This window comes from Syngnathus floridae, chromosome 2 (assembly GCF_059516105.1).
Source record: "Syngnathus floridae isolate MCC-2025c chromosome 2, RoL_Sflo_1.0, whole genome shotgun sequence".
In the NCBI taxonomy this organism is placed as follows: Eukaryota; Metazoa; Chordata; class Actinopteri; order Syngnathiformes; family Syngnathidae; genus Syngnathus; species Syngnathus floridae.
The window spans coordinates 13,824,234-13,842,014 of record NC_142414.1 but is presented as its reverse complement, the minus strand read 5'-3'; the positions used below and the strand labels follow the sequence as shown (position 1 = coordinate 13,842,014).

The window sequence follows — 17,781 nt, the reverse complement described above, 5'->3', positions numbered from 1 at the left end:
AATTTTATTTTTTTCGTCCATCCATCCATCCATCCATCCATCCATCCATCCATCCATCCATCCATCCATCCATCCATCCATCCATCCATCCATCCATCCATCCATCCATCCATCCATCCATCCATCCATCCATCCATCCATCCATCCATCCATCCATCCATCCATCCATCACAAAAAATATCTTCACTTGCTTTGAGCTATTCCAGAAAACTGGTTGATCATTGCTTGTTCTAGATCAGGGGTAGGAGAGTCCGGTCCTAGGGAGCCGCTGTCCTGCCTGTTTATCAGTTCTCCTGACTGTAGCATACCTGATTCAAATAATTAACTCATCAGCAAGCGCTGTACAAGCTTGATAACAACCCTGGTGATTTAAATCGGGTTTGTGAAGGAGGGAAACTTCCAAAATAGGCAGGACAGAGACTCGCTAGGACCGGACTTGCCTTCCCCCGGTCTAGAAGTTCCACATATTACTTTTGTTCCAAAAAATTGCCTCGGGGGAAAAAAAACTAATGATGGACATGTATGGAGATATGCGATAAATATGTGTTATAAATATGTATATGTATATATATATATATATATGTATATGTTATATATTAAGCCCTTTTTGCATGTAAAGATTCAGAGTCACTCTTTGCTCCTTGAGCGCCCTCTGATGTCAAAGATGTCAGTGCTGTCATTGCAGCAATAATTACCTCTTCCTTTTCTCAAAGAATTTGTTGCTTTCAGCGAGGCTCACGGTAGCGCATCTGCGCATCACTTGTGTATCCACTGCGAGAATGAGCGAAATGCGCCCCCTTGCGCGTGTTCTGCGTTTAAGGAGGGGGAGCGGCGGCCCTCTCGCGGCTTACTAATGCATAACATTGGCCACCAGGTGGCAGCATTGTTGCAGGAAAAGGATGTAAAAGGTCGACCGTTATGAAGGTAGATTCGGGTCAAAAGCTTTGTATGTCCTTGAAAAAACAAAACTCGTACTTGAAAAAATAAAACTTGAAACTGAAATTAAACGCGTTGATCTTGAAACTTAAAAAAAAATGTATTCAAATGAAAAACACTTGTATGAAAAGTCTATCTATCTATCTATCTATCTATCTATCTATCTATCTATCTATCTATCTATCTATCTATCTATCTATCTATCTATCTATCTATCTATCTATCTATCTATCTATCTATCTATCTATCTATCTATCTATCTATCTATCTATCTATCTATCTATCTATCTATCTATCTAGCGCATCTGCTCAAGCGGCTTCAACGTGACGTCACCATTCATTCATCCCACGCTGTGAGGTGGTAAATTAGTGTGCTGCGTTCATGTATGACTTAGTAATATAGATTTCTCGTGACTGTAGGCTAGAAATGCCACCGTAAAATAGCAAGAATTCCGAGCCTCGCATCGAAAGAAACGTTGACGTTTAATAGACATTTCTTTGTTGTATCAGTGCCAGATGGTGTCATGCGTTGGTGGTCCACTGTCTATGCCCAGACACAATCCATTCGTCATCGTTTGGCATACATCATAGAGAGTTTGAATGTCAGAGCTTAGCTGGAGGACCCTGAACGCCCCATAGTGCTGGGGCGTGTGTGCTTGGCTCCTCGAGCTCAGTCGGCGGGAGCGAAGTGCCTTGAAAACAAGGCCGCCAAAAGAAGCCAGCGAGCTGAACCGAACTGAACGGACCACCGGGACATGCCCTGCATCTTGTGAGGACGAATAACAGCCTACCGGGAAGCCAAGATGACGGTGGATTTTGAAGAGTGTGTGAAAGATTCGCCCCGCTTCAGGTGAGTGATGCATTTATTTGTTTGTCCCGGACCGGAGTTGACCATTTGGAAGAGAAATGAAGGTCGCCTCAAAACATGATCGGGTTTCCCGGGTTGGATTTAGTTCAGAGCTTCCTAACCTTCATTGAAAACACATTTTACTTGTGAAGTAAGCTCCCCACACGCCACCAGACAAAATGTCCCAAAACGTATTTGCAGGTCATACCAGAATTGGGAGACAATTCAGGCACCAACAATTTGGAATTTTGCAGGAAAATAAAGTTAATAAACCGTCACATAATTCGTCCAGCTCACCTATAAATGCAAGGCTTTTCTTTCCTTGCAAATATTTCATTTGTCATATCATATTTTGCCATTTTACCCTGTTACACATACGTACATACAAGTTAAAGAAGCTTATGTTGAATGCTTGTTTAATTTTAGTGTTACTCAAATTAAAAACCAAAGTATATAATGAGAAAAAAATCATTTTTGAAACTGTATGAGATGTTTGCCAAAAAGATGAATGACTTTTGATGACAGGCCAACTTTTGAGTGCAGTGCACGCTTTAAACGAGACGTATGCATCCTTTTTCAAACCCAGAGACTCTGGACTGTGGAGCACATGTGGTAACCACTGCTGCACCGCGCTGCCCCAGCATCACACAACCTGTCCTCAAAAAAGATGAAGTGTCAAAAGCCTGGTGTGAAATGGCTGTTGTTCAAGAGCAAACACAAACACGCCAGCGTCCAATCAGAAGTGACAGTTTATTTAAACACATGTGGATGGAAGAACAAACGTCAACATTTTAGACCAACAACACTCCATGAGGTTAACTTTCCCTAAAAAAAAATGTCTGAGTCTTCACTTTGTGATGTAACAAAGTGAGGACTGATCAGTAATTGGCGATTATATGTCACAGTTTCATGAAGTTGCACTCTCGGGGGAGTTAAAAAAACTAAAAATGGTGACACCCAAAATCAAGTAAAAAAAAAAAAGGCAGATTCAATGTTGTAAACATATTTTTTCAAAATGAAGTTTGCTGGCAACCACTTCCGGATGACCCCCGCCTACTCGCCAAATTAAACTGGGATAGACTTCAGCGCGTGACCCTCGTGAAGAGAAGCGGTTCAGAAAATGGATAGATGATGGAAACATTTTGTAGATATAAGCAACCAGCATCTGATAAACATAATGGATTTAGTTGTCCTTTAAGGCCATTTTATCCAGCTGCAGTGTGAAGTCAAAGGCGGGAAAATGATTGGTCTCGGCGGTCGCTCTCATCCAAAAGCCTCTTGTGGAAGGCCGTATTGCACGTGTCTCGGCATCTGCTTTTCATTTGTTCCACTTTCTGCTCTCTCTCTCTTTCTCTCTCTCTCTCTCTCTCTCTCTCTCTCTCTCTCTCTCTCTCTCTCTCTCTCTCTCTCTCTCTCACTCTCTCACTCTCTCTCTGTCCCTGCGTTTCTCTCTGTCCACTTCTTGTCTGTATTCACCGGTGCAAGGGCAGATAACTAGTCCCGGCCCTCGACGAAACCGGGGCCGGGCCGGGAAATGCGTCAGCCTGCTGGAGTTTTCAAAGAGGTCAATGTGAGGGGAGGACGTTGATGACGCTGACTGCCTTGTTCCAACAGCTCATTCTGAATCACAAACCAAAGGCACCAAAATTGTAAACAGCTTAAGAAAATACACCAATCAGCATTTTACGGTACATGGCTTGTTCCGCACCAAAATGAATGAGTTCATGTTCTAAAGTAGGGCTGGACAGACTTCTGTCGAAGGGCCTTCAGCACATGTTTGCCCTTTTAGTTGTAATTGTATTCTACGTATTATTGAGCATATTCATTTCCGTGATTAATCAAATGCAACAGGTACAAATTCCCAATCTTTTCGTGTTCTAGTCCAGATCACCCACTTTATGTGTTATGGATCTGCTGTTGGAGAGCTTGAGAGGCTCCCCGACCCCAATAAAGGGTTGCGTAGCCGGTCAGCCAACTCCGCACTCCAGCTCTGTCTGCCACTTGACCAATGCAACTCACTCTCACTCTTAAATCCAAACTCAAAACGTTTCTATTGAATGTGTGTAAAAAGAGAAAAATGCTTAAATATATGAAACACAAGGAAGAGAAGTCATACAGAGAGATGGCTCTTCCATTTCCTGTTGAACTTGCCGTCTCCATCATGCAAGATTCCATCCGGTTGTGCTTCCTGGTGACAGTGTCAGGGTCTGCGGAGGTACTTGCGCACTAGTCAGGACCATGCAGAAATGGCTGGTGGTCAAGGGTGATGGATGAGGATGACGTCAGGACCCAACCGCTGACCTAGTAGAGGAAACACCCGCAGGAAAGCGCGGAGGAAGTGAGCACTCATCATGAGCACACATCATCCTCAGCTACCTCGAAGGTCTGCGTCAACTAGTCGGAACACGATGTTGTGATTTGTTTGTGGAATATGAATGAAACAGGCAAAATCCACCTTTATGTATCCATCTCAGGGGTGGCCATTTTGCCACTTGCTGTCGACTCAAAATGACATCACAGTTGCCAGGTCTCAGGTCACAACAAATCACGGCTCAGCTTCAGAAAACTGGGGAGCCGTGATTGGTTCGACCAGAGATCTAGCAACTGTGTTGTAAAACACAGTTTGGGGGTTGAGTTCTACTTTAACTATGAGCCAAGTGGGAATTTTGTGTGTGTGGGAGGGGGGAATATGAGGTTTAATTTGAAGGCCGTACTTCCCAGTTCTGGTTTGCTCTCATTTTGATGTTTGCAAATTCAAACAAAGATGTTCCTTGGCTGTAATCGAAGCCGTTCCACCTCAGCAGCAGCTCGCAGACAGGAAAGCGCTGCTTGCATGCTTCACACGTCTGCTATGTCGCTCTGCTGCGAGCCAAGCTGCGTGCTTAGCCAGCAAAAATGCCGGGAAGACTTCCCAGCTCGCCGGGACTCGGTCGAGTGTACGAGGGACGGTCACTTAGGGAATTCAGCTATGTCTCCATAATGCCAGACGGTTGCAGGAAATAAAGGTGCTGCGTGTCTGAACGCTTTTGTCTCTCTTCTTAATGGAACCGTGTTTACAATATGGGATTGAAGAAGAACGCTGAACATTCTGCTCAGGATGTTTCAGTCCTGCTCTGAAACACGATGAACTATTTCAAGGAGACATTAACACACTGACATTTTTGTGTTGTATCCAAATAGTCGTGTCTCGTAATGAGGAAATTTAAATAACCAAGGCCAGCTTTGGTTTTGCTACGACTATCTTTTAGAGTGAATGAGCCGCTTTCAAGCTCTTTTTAGCACACATTAACATTAGCTTTTGTCATTTTCTCTTTCTGTTTCATATCTTTTCTCATTCCATTCTTCTTTTTCGCTCTCATTTCTCCCTCATTTATTGTCTCTTTTGTTTCTCTTCTATCTATTTCATTCTTTTCTCTTTGTTGTAGCTAATTCTTCCTTTTCTCCTGCTCTTTTTATAGGCCCACTTTCTTCTCTCTCTAATCTCTTTGTTGCGCTTTCATCTTTTCCTCTTTTCTTTCCTGCCTCTATTCCTTTTCTCTCTTGCTCTCATTCATTCTTTCAATTCCTTTTCTGTCTTTCTTCTTTTCCTCTTTCTCGCTTCTTGTCTATGTAGCGATCAGGAGTATTTATGCTTGGCCATGTCATGCACCATTAACTTACAAGTGTGTTTCAGTGGCATGGCGATCAAATGCCTTGAATGTGATTTAATTTCTATCGGAGATGGCTTAAAGTGTGTGTTTGGGATATAGCCTGTGGTGGTATTGCGAAAGGTAAACAGGAAGGAATTGAGATTTTTTTTGAGAAAAGATTAGTGTCATAACAGCAACAACAGTTCTAACACTCTGGATTTTGCTTCTGTTAGTACAACCGAGCTGCAAACATGTGGAAATGGTCAAATATCCAGCCCACAGGTTGTCAGCAAGAAAAATGTGCTGTATAATTGTTGATTTTTGAGCTATTTTGACCAAAGCCTCCCATAGACATGTTAGTAAGACACTTGGGAACTCTTGAATTCTGCGGGAAAAAAATGCATAATATGTCTCTTTTGAACCTCTCTGGGGTCATTGTTGTATGAAAAGAAAAAAAGAAAAAAAACACGTATTGATTTTCTTCGGTCGCAGCCAACATTCCACTGTTTCTGTACACTTTGGATTCCCGACGGTGGGAGAACTGCCACGTTGCACAAATTTAATGTTTTATTTGAGTCTTCCCATGGAAGAATGTTCGTATTTACAAGACGGGAATCATCAGCTTGTATTAGACGTATTAAGATACTTTGAGCCCGGCCAGCATGAGAACTGTCATATCCCACCATGGGAGGAAAATACTGAAATGATTGGTTGCAAAAGCTGCAATTTGACTAAATGTTCCTCTACCAGCCTCCTACCAAATGTACCTATCCAACATACCATCTGGTTGTGTGACAAACTCAATGTGGTCGGACTCGCCCCTCACGAGCCCATCAGGGACCTCTGCGGCCCATATAGCTGCGGTTGCCATGTCAACGTGTCCTGGGGGCACCGTGCGCTTCCATTATTGGGGGGAAGTGGGGATGGGGCTGGGTGCAATGACACAGGACAGCGGGGGGTTTATAGCTTCGGGTTGGTGAATACTTTCAACAGCTGTCCCACAAAGTGGATCAACAACTCTCACTATTGACTAAAAAGACTAGAAAGTGTATTTTGGCTGTATGAGGACAAATTGACAACCTAATCAAAGTTCTGGAAAACCCTGATCAAGTGCTTTAATTTGCTTAATGACTTGATATATGATGTGTTGCAATGTGATATTTGTTAATGTAACGCCCGCTATTTGTGATCTTTATAAATCAGGCCCATCGAGGGAGCTGCTAATGTTAGCTGCTTGCTATTTGTAGCTGCTACGCGTGTGTCCCGTCACTCGTTATCAAATTGTTTTTAAGAGTTTATGCTCAACAGTATCTAATGTGATGCAGCACATTTAGCTTTAATAATGACTTGGCTCCCGTAATGGAATAAAAACATCTAAGCAGGAATTTATACGGACGACTTGTCTTGCTTTTGTGTTTTAGGGCAAATATCGAGGAAGTGGAGACAGAGGTTGTGGAGATTGAGGCAAAACTCGATAAGGTAAGAGCATTGCTGTCAACCCGCCTTTTGCAACATGAAGCTAATGCAATGGCTTGTGGGGAATTAACCCTTCCAGATAGCTGGAAAGGGTGACAAAAATTCTCACACACTTAATTAAGGCCCAGAATAGTCTGAAAAAGTTTGACCCATCCCCACCAGACAGATAGATGGTACACAATCATGGGAAATGTTGACATTTTGTCATTGATCATGAGTGGAGCGTGGTCGTGACATTTCATGGTGCTCCTTAAAACACAAATCTCTGAAGTCATCTTGAAAAAACATCAGCCCTGAAATAACAGTTTCATCATTTCCCAACATTAAATTTGGTATTTTTGAGAAGCCATGCTTGAACAAACACAGAAAGTCTGCCATTTGGTTTTCTTTTCCATGGACCATTTGTCCACTTTTTGCCAAATGTTAACCACTAATAGTCAACAGAGTTGTGACCTTAAATTGAGAGTTTTCATCATTCCCTGTGGCTGGAGAATGGTGGCCAAGTTTGATGACTTAGCATAAAACAGGAAACTCTAAAACTCCACAAGGTCAGCTGAACCAAACATCATAAAAATTCACCTCCCCTAGTTTGATAACTGTCCTTCCTAAATCCTCAGGTCAGCTCAACCTAGCGTCTTAAAAAAATTCAGCCCCTGAAGCACGTTTGACTTAGCAATGTGAAACTTGGTGGGCATGTCTTTCATGAAGAGACCCACAAAAAAAATAGTTGAAAAGAGTTTTTGACATTGTAACGTATCTTTCACCTTGTGTCCTTTTTGTATACTCAGTTGGTGAAGCTCTGTGGCGGCATGATAGATGCGGGGAAGGCGTACGTCAGCGCCAACAAAATTTTCATCAGTGGCATCCGGGATCTGTCACAGCAGTGCAAGAAGGATGAAATGATCTCGGTGAGATTTGATCGGAGTGGATCAGCCTTGTTTTGTTTTGTCTGAGTCTTGTATGAGGCGCCCGGCTACGAGTTAAATCATTCTGCCTCATATTAAAGCCTCCCATCAACAATTTGCGGGACATGTTTTTTTTTTTTTTAATTTAAAAGTGTTACCGTGTGTTAGAATCAGTTTCGAAATATGAGTCAAGTCAGAATACACAGGCTAAAAATTACAGCAGTTTTTTGCAGGAACACTAAAATTAGCTTATTTTCAGTGTTCCTGCCCAGCCTGATCCTAAGCCAGTTGATCTCTCATTTTATTTTAGCAGGAGTGTTTATTTTCAGACAAACAGCACACGTTCCGAACATAATTTTTTTTCCCCTTCCTCTTTGCATTCTATTCTTGGCAGGAGTGCCTGGAAAAGTGCAGCGAAAGTCTTCAGGAAATCATCAACTACCACATAGTAAGCATCACTAAAAGGCACTTAATTCTCATTCCAAAAGAAGCATCAGCCTCATCAAAGGCTGCAAAAGGAGCCATATTGTGCATTTTCTTCACAATTTAAAATCCTTCCCATGTCAAGACACTTCAAATACCAAGTGTTAGTTGGTTGTAACAGATAAAGAGAATTTTCCTGTTCATCTCCTTGTTCCTTTGCTGATACAAGAAAAAAAGATTGTTTGGTATCAGGGGAAATATTTCATAAATCATTGAAGGGGTAGAACTTGGTTTTGACAACTGATTAAAATAGGGAATCACATTTTTGTGGAAAAAATGGGGAGGCCGTATCACCAAAGTGCTTTTTTTCTCCCCCAACACAGTCACTAGTGGTTGACTTTCAGCAGCGTGTGGTCACATCGGGACGCTACCGCAGCCACAGGTTTATTTCCGCATCCCTGCTGTACTTCTGTGGGACAAACGTGCACAAAATTATTATTTTCAAACTCGGGTCAACTTAAAGTCACCTCCATCTATTTTTAAATGAAGTCTTAGTTGTTGTGGATTACATATAATATTAAATGGTCACACAGCTAGAGATGGATTCACGTCCGGCCTCTCCCTGCATGCCGTCCACTCCTCCACCCTACCCGCCCGGATGACCTATTTAGCGGGAATGCTGTAGGAATCTCCGAGCATGTGCTCCCAGTGTGAAATGGAAGCCTCTTGGATTCAAAGCATTCAAGAAAAGGCGGTGTTATTGTGTGGGGCGGGAAAAAAAAAAGAAAAGGCCACATTCCTCCTCCATTCATTTTTGCCAAGTGACTTTAATCTGCATGTGAAAGTGCCCTCCGTCGCTCTCTTTCGGTACATTGATGCATTGCATTGGATTTGGCTTGGAAGCGGGAGATTTCATTCAGTTTCATTCGAAATGTTAATAATCAATTCGGTTAGCCGGCTAGGCTCCACCTCATCTGTAACACAACTGAAAAGAAACACTCACAACATGGTGTGATGCCTTTTGGTCAACTTTGAATGATCTGTTTTGACAGTTTTCGTTGTTTTTGTTGCAGGTGCTTTTCGATCAAGCTCAGCATTCAGTCAAGCAACAGTTGCATCACTTTGTCAAAGAGTGAGTTGATTTTGCACAAGGCTGTATTGTACTGTATGTGTGTCAACACAGCGAATATTCTACTTGTATTATGTTGATTTATTTTATTTTTTTTAAAGTGACCTATTTTGCAAAATCTTCCACGGTGATAGCTGACATTCTTCAAATTCCACACCCGATAACAAATTACAGTACATGACATAAACTGAGAACACTGCTTGAAATTACTCCTTTTGGAAGAGGGGGCAGTTCTGTTTCAAACAGTTGAGACACCATGCTGAGGCGAGCGGCAGCTTATTCCCATACGGTCAAGAATCTGAAGAGGACATAAAAGCTTAATTTACATTGCATTTTCCATGGTGGAGGCAGCACTTGCCACCAAGCTGAATTAAATTCTAAGAAAAAAAGTCGCTATAAAAAAAGAATATGTATCCAATCCATTCAAAAGTAACTTTTTCCCCATCCATTTTAAATCTGTAGGGATGTACGCAAGTTCAAGGAGACCAAGAAGCACTTTGAGCGCATGCGTGAGGACATGGAGATTGCGCAGGTGAAGAATGCGCAGGCACCCAGGAACAAAGCTCACGAGGTGGAGGAAGCTACTTGCGCGCTCAGCGTTGCACGAAAGTGCTTCCGACACCTGGCCTTGGACTACGTTCTGCAGGTGGGGACTTGGGCCGGTGTCTAAGTTAAATGTGCCTGTGTTGTGATATAAAATACGTACATGTCGTGCCTTCTCCTTCTCTCTGCAGATCAATGTTCTCCAGGCCAAAAAGAAATTTGAGATCTTGGATGCAGTGAGTCTTGTTTAAATTCCAAACAGACATTAGACTGTATAAATAAATTTACACACGGTGTATATGTATGTCTGCCCCCCTCCAGATGCTGTCCTTCATGCATGCCCAGTACTCCTTGTTCCAACAGGGCTACAAGCGCCTGGAAGAGGTGGACCCCTACATGAAGAAGTTGGCATCAGAGGTGAACAAAGCACCCTAATTGCCTTGAGAAAATCAAGGACAGTAAGCTTGATATTAGGTCATTTTGTCTTTTCTTTACAGTGTTTATTTAGCAGCTTGGTAATAAAGCACTGATATAAACCATGCTTTTTTTTTTTTTGTCTCTGCTTGCTTTTTTTTCATATGGTAACAAAAGATGTTTGTGTTGACATGGGCTCAGCAGTCAATTGGGGTGGTGTGAGTCGTGCCTCCTTCGCAGCTGGCTAATTTTAGTGAGACGAGAACAAACAGCAAATTTGGCTTGTGACTCATAAAGTAGCTTTGCCTTCCTTTCAGTTGGATCAGCTGGTGATTGACTCGGCCATGGAGAAGAGAGAGCTGGAGCACAAGCACGCAACCATCCAGCAGAGGGTGAGTCGGTTCATGTCAAGTGTTCCCATTGCTGTGAATTCATGCCAACTAGATGGCTTGCCAATCGACTACCGGCTGAACGAACCAGACAAATTGTTAGAATGAGTACTATTATATAATTCTGACCTCTTCGGATTCTCCAACTGATCCAAAATGCAGCTGCCTGAGAACTGAGTAGATTGAGCGGAAGAGTTCATATTTCTCCAGTGCATGCTTCACTGCACTAGCTACCTGTTAATTTGGAATTGGTTTTCTTGGTGGTCCAAAATGAGGTTGAAAAGATCACCTTTCTCCATTGCTAGCCTCACTGTAAAATTCCACAAGATTGTTTTGATTACTGTTAATGTGCTTCTCATGTTCTTTCTTTCTCTGTCTGCTTTTGCTTCTCTCAGACGCTTATGCAGGTGAGTCACTTCCAAATTATAAACAAAATCCACTCATGAGGAGGAAGAATCCTACTTCCTCTTCCTGGCAATTTGCTCGGAGGGAATGTTTGACAATGCGTGGCGATCCTTGACCTTCCCGTTCATGGAGATGCCGCCCCCTCGGCTCTCTCAGGACTTTGCTTACGACGACCCCAAGGCAGAGTTCAATGTGGACTCTCCCAACGGCGTGGTAATGGAAGGATACTTGTTCAAGAGGGCCAGCAATACCTTCAAGACGTGGAACAGGTGGGACAAAAGGCTCCTGAGTTCTCACTCTGGAGGTGGTCTAATGTTTCCTTTATACCTTCCAGACGCTGGTTCTCCATCCAGAGCAGTCAGCTGGTTTACCAGAAGAAGCTCAAGGCGAGCAGATCTTTAATTGTTCAAGCCTGACAAACATGGTCAAGTCTCACCGGGCGCTTTGTCTGTGGGCAGGACTCTCTGACGGTGGTGGTGGATGACCTCCGCCTGTGTTCCGTCAAACCCTGCGAGGACATCGAAAGGAGATTCTGCTTCGAAGTGGTCTCCCCGACCAAGTAAGACTTTGTATTTACTATGTTGAGTATTGAGTAGAACTAAGAACGATAGTTCGCCATCCGTGCTTAGCTCGCTTTAGAGTCTAAAATCACAAGTTTACAATTCGAGCTGGTTCAAAATGCTGTTCCCTAAATACTGCATAGAACTAAAAGATCATATTTTTCATGTCACACTTCCGCTTGACTGTGTGCTTTTTCTCATCAGGAGCTGCATGCTGCAGGCCGAGTCAGAGAAGTTGAGACAAGCTTGGATTCAGGCGGTCCAGGCCAGCATTGCCTCGGCCTACAGGGAGAGTCCTGACAGCCTCCGCAGCGAGGCCAGTCACACTCTTTACATCCCTTCACGTAAAATACAGTTGATCCCGTGAAAATCTGTGCAGAACTGTCAACCATTGAAATGCCATGATTTTTTTTAAATAAATAATATTTAAAAAAAAAAAAAACACTGATTAATTGTATTGGGTGTCGTATAGCATCTGGACAGAGCAGCCTCACCATCCACCAGCAGCATCGACTCAGCCAACGAGTCGCGAGAGCACGGAAGCCGCGGCGAGGGCATCTTGCAGAGGATCCTTGGCCTCCCTGGCAACCAGCAGTGCTGCGATTGCGGTCAGGCCGATCCTCGTTGGGCATCCATCAATCTGGGGATCCTGCTGTGCATCGAGTGCTCCGGCATTCACAGGTCTTTTTATTGAACATTCTGAATTATTCTATTTTTCACAGTTAAAACAGGTGGGCGGATCTGTCTCGAACCAATGGCTAAAAAGTCTTCACGAGCAGACACGTTTTCCGATTAAGTCAGACAACTAAAGAATGACTTAGATGTTAAATTTCACACTTGATGGGTGGCCCTCCAAAATACGTCTGCCCTTTAAAGTGCTGGCCAGCTTTTGAATATTCATGTTATGTCCTCCAAGTCACACAGGAGACAACATGGCATCGCCCGTTGCCGGGATACCGGCCGCTGCATGTGCGGAACGTGAGAGGATTAGCATTACATTAGCATCAGCGTAGTGCCAAGTGTCATTCCTCTATGTGATTGACTAATGTCCGTTGGCGTCGCCACCAACTTGTCTTACTGAATTGTCGCTTTGTGTCTGGTTCCAGAAGTCTCGGCGTTCACTGCTCCAAAGTGCGATCGCTCACGCTGGACTCGTGGGAACCCGAGTTATTAAAGGTGAAACATTGAGCAACGAGCGTGACTGTAAAGGAGTAGCGCACCGTTCAACAACTTCATGAAAATAAGCTAACCAAACACACATACAGTGTATAATATACCATATCAATACACTAAAGGTACTGTGCATATACAGTATATTAATATTATAAGTATAGAAGAAGGTAATTGTACGATTTTATTTCAAAAAAAAATTTCTATTTTATTTTAAATGTGTCAACTGGGCTCCTAACTTTGCTGCAGGGTTAAAACAAATGAGCAAAAAGCAAATGTAAAAAACGTTCTGTACCATTGAAAATGTCAAAAGGATAATCGTCATGGCGATGATTGATTTCTGCTAATTTTGCCTCACAGTTGATGTGTGAGCTAGGCAACGGTGTTGTCAAGCACATCTATGAGGGCTCGTATCAGGAAGGACAAGGTGTGAGGAAAGCCACGGCATCCAGTTGCAGGTAGGAGAGTCTATTCCTAAATTCAGGCCAGAACAATCTGCAGCTTGCACATCAGGTTTTCAAGTTAGACTTTTTAATCAAATTTTGATTAAAATTTTTAATAAATGTTCACTTTTTTCACTTTAAAAGAAATGTCAAACATTGTTTATAAAATGGAAGCAAAAAGAACTCAAAGCCACAATTATCTTCCAGGCAGGAGAAGGAGGCTTGGATTAAGGCCAAGTATGTGGAGAAAAGGTTTGTCAAGAAGATGATTGCTGCGTCGAGTCTTGTTAACGGCGACAGGAAGTCAACGCGGCGCTGGAACGTCCAGAAGTGTCGCAGGCACAACAGTGCTACCACGGTACCAAAGACACGGCGGCGGTGCCGACAGGATCTCCGCAGCGCTTCCCCGGCCAGCCTTTCCTCAGGTTCCTGCTCATCATCAGCATTGTTAACAGTTAACTCGTGCCTGTAGAGCTGATAAATAGATTTTATTGTTTAGTCCTTGCTGTATCGATTAAATAACAGTGACGACACTGATGGCGAGATGAAAAAACTCAAATTGCCTCTACTTAGTAGGAGACCTACTCAATGTGGGACTACACTAACAGCGTGCAATCAGGATTTGCTTCCCTTACCCTCCCTACAAGTTATGTTCTTGTTTGACATTTCTTGTTTTGATTCCTTTTCAGCTTCTGCCAAGTCTCGACGAGAGTCCTTGTTTTGCCCCGATGAGCTGGACTCCCTTTTCTCCTACTTCCACACCGGATCTGGACCTCGAAGTAAGTCGTGTAAAATGCTGTGGAAAAAGTATTTGGCCCCTTCCTGATTTCTATTTTTGGAACTTTTTGGACGGTGTTTTTTGACGACTGTTGGCGGCAGAGATGGACATCGTCCGCATTCCCCGAGTTTTCGTCCCTGAGTTTCCGTCATGATTTCAGCCTCGCCCAGTCAGCCAAACGCTTTTGTGAGCAGACTCACCAGTATCACGTCACACGCAGATGTTGCACACCTGACATGCAGCCAAATAAATAAAACAGTTTTATACCTTTTGATACCATGGACTGCAATGACATGTCCCATATTGTTTTTGTTTCACTGATCACCACGCTGTGTGCTGCTTGTAACGTGGAAATCATGTTCTCGAAAGACTAACTGGGCCCACGTGGGTCAGGGACAGAAACTCAGGGATGGAGAATCGATGGCCACACAATGCGGCGTGAAAAATAAAAGTAAACAATCAACCTCCGATCCACAACTTTTTTTTGAACAGCTTTCAATACTGAAGCGCTGCCTACTTTTTGGCTTTGGCACGATTTTACTTTAACTTTTGTGTAGACGGCTTCCAAAGAGCACACAGAAAATGTACATGTGCCATTAAGTTCTACCATGTTGCAGTTTTAAGAGCGCATGAACGATAAGTGTCCACTGTACTCTAACTTGTCCATGTTGTGGCATTACTTGGTCCGCCAGGCCTCAGCAGCGACAGCGGTTTGGGGAGCACCGACGGAAGCACTGACTTTCTGGTGACGGGGTCAGTGGTGGACAGCGTGACCGAGGAAGGTGCGTCCGTGTCAGAGACTGGGACTCCACTCACTGCAACTTGAGCTTCTCGCGACTTTACTTGACTTACTCGAAACTCGGCATATAGGACTCAGGACTTGAAGTGTTCGAGACTTGAAAGATAACACTTGAGACCTGCACCTAACTTAATCCTATCTACTGTCCATGTCATTGGCTCACATCAACGATCAAACAAACTTCAACTCTGTTGCCGCATTTCCTCAGAGAGCGAGGCGTCCGAAGACTCGAGCGGCGAGGCCGAGCATGACGCGTCGGACCCAGAGGACGGCAGGCACCTCCACCCCGGGGCGCTCCTGTACAGAGCAGCCAAGGCTCGCAACCTGCCCGTCATGGCCGAAGCGCTGGCGCACGGCGCTGACGTCAACATGGTTAACAAGGATGACGACGAGAAGACGCCACTCATACAGGCTGTGATTGGGGTGCGTACTCACTGCAACTACTTTAGTTTATTTTTTTCCACATCATGGAGTTAAGTAATACTATACTTTACTAGTTAAGTAATACTATACTTTACTAGTAATATTTTTTTTTAGCAATCGCTGAAGATTCCACAAAATGATATGTAAATTTGTCAGTCGCAAATTGGTGTGTGTTCAATGTATTTACTGTTGTTTCTGTAATTCTTTGTAAAAGTCTGTCATGCATTGATTGAAGGGTTCCTTGTTAGCCTGCGAGTTCCTGCTCCAAAACGCCGCTGATGTCAATCAAAGAGACGCTAGAGGGCGGGGCCCCTTGCATCACGCCACCTACCTGGGCCACACGGGGTGAGTCTGCATTACCTGACAAAACATAAAACACATACAACGTAATGTAATGTTAAGACAACAGCCAAAACTTTCCATCCATCATACATATTTGACAACCATGGCATAATGCAACAATGAGTATGACACAAAAGGGAAAAAAAAGATTTTGATTCTCCTGGCTGTTTATTCACCTCTGCTTGCTTTCAGGCAGGTGTGTTTATTCCTCAAAAGAGGCGCCGCCCAGAATGATGGCGATGAGGATGGCCACGACCCGTTGAGCATCGCGGTGCAGCAAGCCAACGCTGACATAGTCACACTGTAAGTTTTTGTTTGAAGCAACTCTTCTTAGATTTGCATGAGATGTAATGAATAGAAGAAGAATGAAAGCTGCAAGCAGCTCTCAACCAGATTTCTGTTTATTATACTCAATAATTGATTAATCAGTACCTATATACATAAATAATTATAACACTGCTCAACAAATTCTACTCCATTTTTTAAGCAGTCAAAAAAAACAGGAAAGTTTCTGTCGTTGTTGTTCAGGTTGCGTTTGGCCAGGATGAACGAGGAGATGCGCGCGTCGGAGGGAGGCTTCGTCCAAGCAGGTCAGGGCATCGAGCGCCAATAGAAGCAATGCATTCTCTCCTTTATTTTCCTTATGGTGCTGAGGTCAGACCAGAGCAGGGCTCACCAACCTTTTCGATACTGAGATTGACTTCTTTTGCACTGATTAATGTAAAGGGCTCCCAGTTTGATACACACTTCTGGAATAACACATTTGCTGGAATTACCTTTGCGTCTGTTATTATTACAGTCTGTAGTCCTCAGGGTCTCCATTTTGAGTGTTCTGGACTCCTGATTCTACAGAGGTATATAGCCTAGCATAGAGATGAGCTTTTGCGAATGAGCTGTATAAACCGTAAGACTGTTTGCCCAAATATCTTTTAAGTTGTTAGTATTTCAAGAAAGGAGAAAAAACCCACAGAGAAAAACTGTAATGCAGTTTACTGAGGAGTTGTGACTAATGTCTGCGCTTTCAGGAAACAGTGTGTGGACTGTCTTGACTGGTATACAATGAAAGGAAACTGTTCTGTTTCACACACAGTCAGAGGGGTTCATTGTTTATTTTTAATTGAGCCTGGGAGCACTGACTGACCACAAAAGATGCAGTGTCGTTGGACTGAGCTGTTGCCGTGACTACCGTTCAGTGCTGAAAAAAGGCTTTGCTGCCCATTACCATATCAAAACATCCTTCCTCTGCACCCCAACCCGCCCTTGTCCAATATTAACATCCTCATCCTCCGCTGTGGTTCTCCTTCAGGAGATGCCACGTACCTGGACATCTTTCGAGAGTTCTCGCACATGGCTTCCCACAATCCCGAGAAGTTGAAGAGGAGGAGCGTGCACTTCAGGCACTCCTTCAGGTAGTCAAGTCAGGGGACAACTTGGACAAAAGCAGAAATGTTTTTTCCTCTACTTCTTTTTATTTCACTTTTTACTTTGTGTTTTATTGTGTTCATGAGGATTAGCAGGTCTTATCCTTACATGGACTTTTTTTTTTCCAAAACACCAAGCACTTGCTTTCTTGCACCCTGAATTGTCAAACCAAGCAAAAGTACAGTATAGTACTGTATCTTTCAAAATCAGTCATATTCTGTGCAGCATACCCCTATTATCACAGAATGTTTTTTTTTCCAAAGGACACATCCCCCCAAAACCCTGAAGCCAATCAAAAATCACGACCAAGTGCCATAGGAATTGAAAAGTTGCTTATTTCAGAAAAAAAACGTTTAGCTTTGGGAGAACGAGTTTTTCAAGAACAAACAAAAAATGTCAATCTTACGAGAGTAAATTTGTATTTTTCTGAGCGAGTCGTAATATTAAATCAAGTGCAGTGCAAGTGTAACAAGGAAAGAAAGTCTTTAATTGTGGCCAGTGAGTAAATTTAAAAATAAAAATACAACTATTTTCATTACACCTTTAGGTAAGAAAAAAATATGCCGTTTTATTTATTTTTTAAATATATGCTGAAACATTACAACACTATAAAATTATTCATTGGGGTGGTAAATTTCTGGAACGTTCCCTGTAAATTCCCACTGCTGTGAACCATTGTGCCATTTGAAATGATGAGATGCAATAAAATGTCAATAAAGACAAAGTTGGGAAACTCCTCTTGTATCTT

At 43.1% G+C, this 17,781-nt stretch overlaps 1 protein-coding gene and 1 long non-coding RNA gene across 5 annotated transcripts; one reads left to right on the top strand and one right to left on the bottom strand.

The window, feature by feature from the left end:
* The first annotated feature begins 1,550 nt into the window (after positions 1–1,550).
* On the top strand, positions 1,551–17,770 carry LOC148401958 (arf-GAP with coiled-coil, ANK repeat and PH domain-containing protein 3-like). 4 transcript variants are annotated; one of them, XM_088369977.1, is made up of 25 exons: positions 1,551–1,786; positions 6,834–6,891; positions 7,677–7,796; positions 8,188–8,241; positions 9,290–9,348; positions 9,808–9,991; positions 10,080–10,124; positions 10,210–10,305; positions 10,620–10,694; positions 11,087–11,098; positions 11,253–11,365; positions 11,431–11,482; positions 11,555–11,655; positions 11,861–11,972; positions 12,129–12,337; positions 12,763–12,832; positions 13,187–13,284; positions 13,477–13,694; positions 13,959–14,050; positions 14,733–14,829; positions 15,055–15,269; positions 15,505–15,614; positions 15,804–15,914; positions 16,140–16,201; positions 16,918–17,770. In XM_088369977.1, the coding sequence occupies exons 1-25, from the start codon at positions 1,740–1,742 to the stop codon at positions 17,022–17,024; spliced, it is 2,517 nt and encodes an 838-aa protein (XP_088226103.1). In that variant the 5' UTR covers positions 1,551–1,739; the 3' UTR covers positions 17,025–17,770. The 4 variants fall into 4 exon arrangements, with proteins under 4 accessions (XP_088226103.1, XP_088226105.1, XP_088226104.1 ...); XM_088369978.1 differs by having other exon boundaries at positions 1,552–1,786; positions 13,959–14,048; positions 14,740–14,829; XM_088369980.1 differs by lacking the exon at positions 1,551–1,786 and adding an exon at positions 5,409–5,553.
* LOC148401959 (uncharacterized) lies at positions 2,567–4,315 on the bottom strand. Its single transcript, XR_015857318.1, has 3 exons — positions 4,239–4,315; positions 3,900–4,084; positions 2,567–3,403 (listed from the first exon to the last, which is right to left on the bottom strand). It is a non-coding gene; the product is annotated as an uncharacterized LOC148401959 (long non-coding RNA).
* Positions 17,771–17,781: the final 11 nt, after the last annotated feature.

What these genes read in the sequence shown, in the direction of transcription:
- LOC148401958 (XM_088369977.1), top strand. Translation starts at nt 1,740, where the DNA reads ATGACGGTGGATTTTGAAGAGTGTGTGAAAGATTCGCCCCGCTTCAG. An exon ending in GAGTGCTCCGGCATTCACAG is followed by an intron (nt 12,338 to 12,762) that starts GTCTTTTTATTG and finishes GTCTGGTTCCAG; the next exon opens with AAGTCTCGGCGTTCACTGCT. An exon ending in GGACAGCGTGACCGAGGAAG is followed by an intron (nt 14,830 to 15,054) that starts GTGCGTCCGTGT and finishes GCATTTCCTCAG; the next exon opens with AGAGCGAGGCGTCCGAAGAC.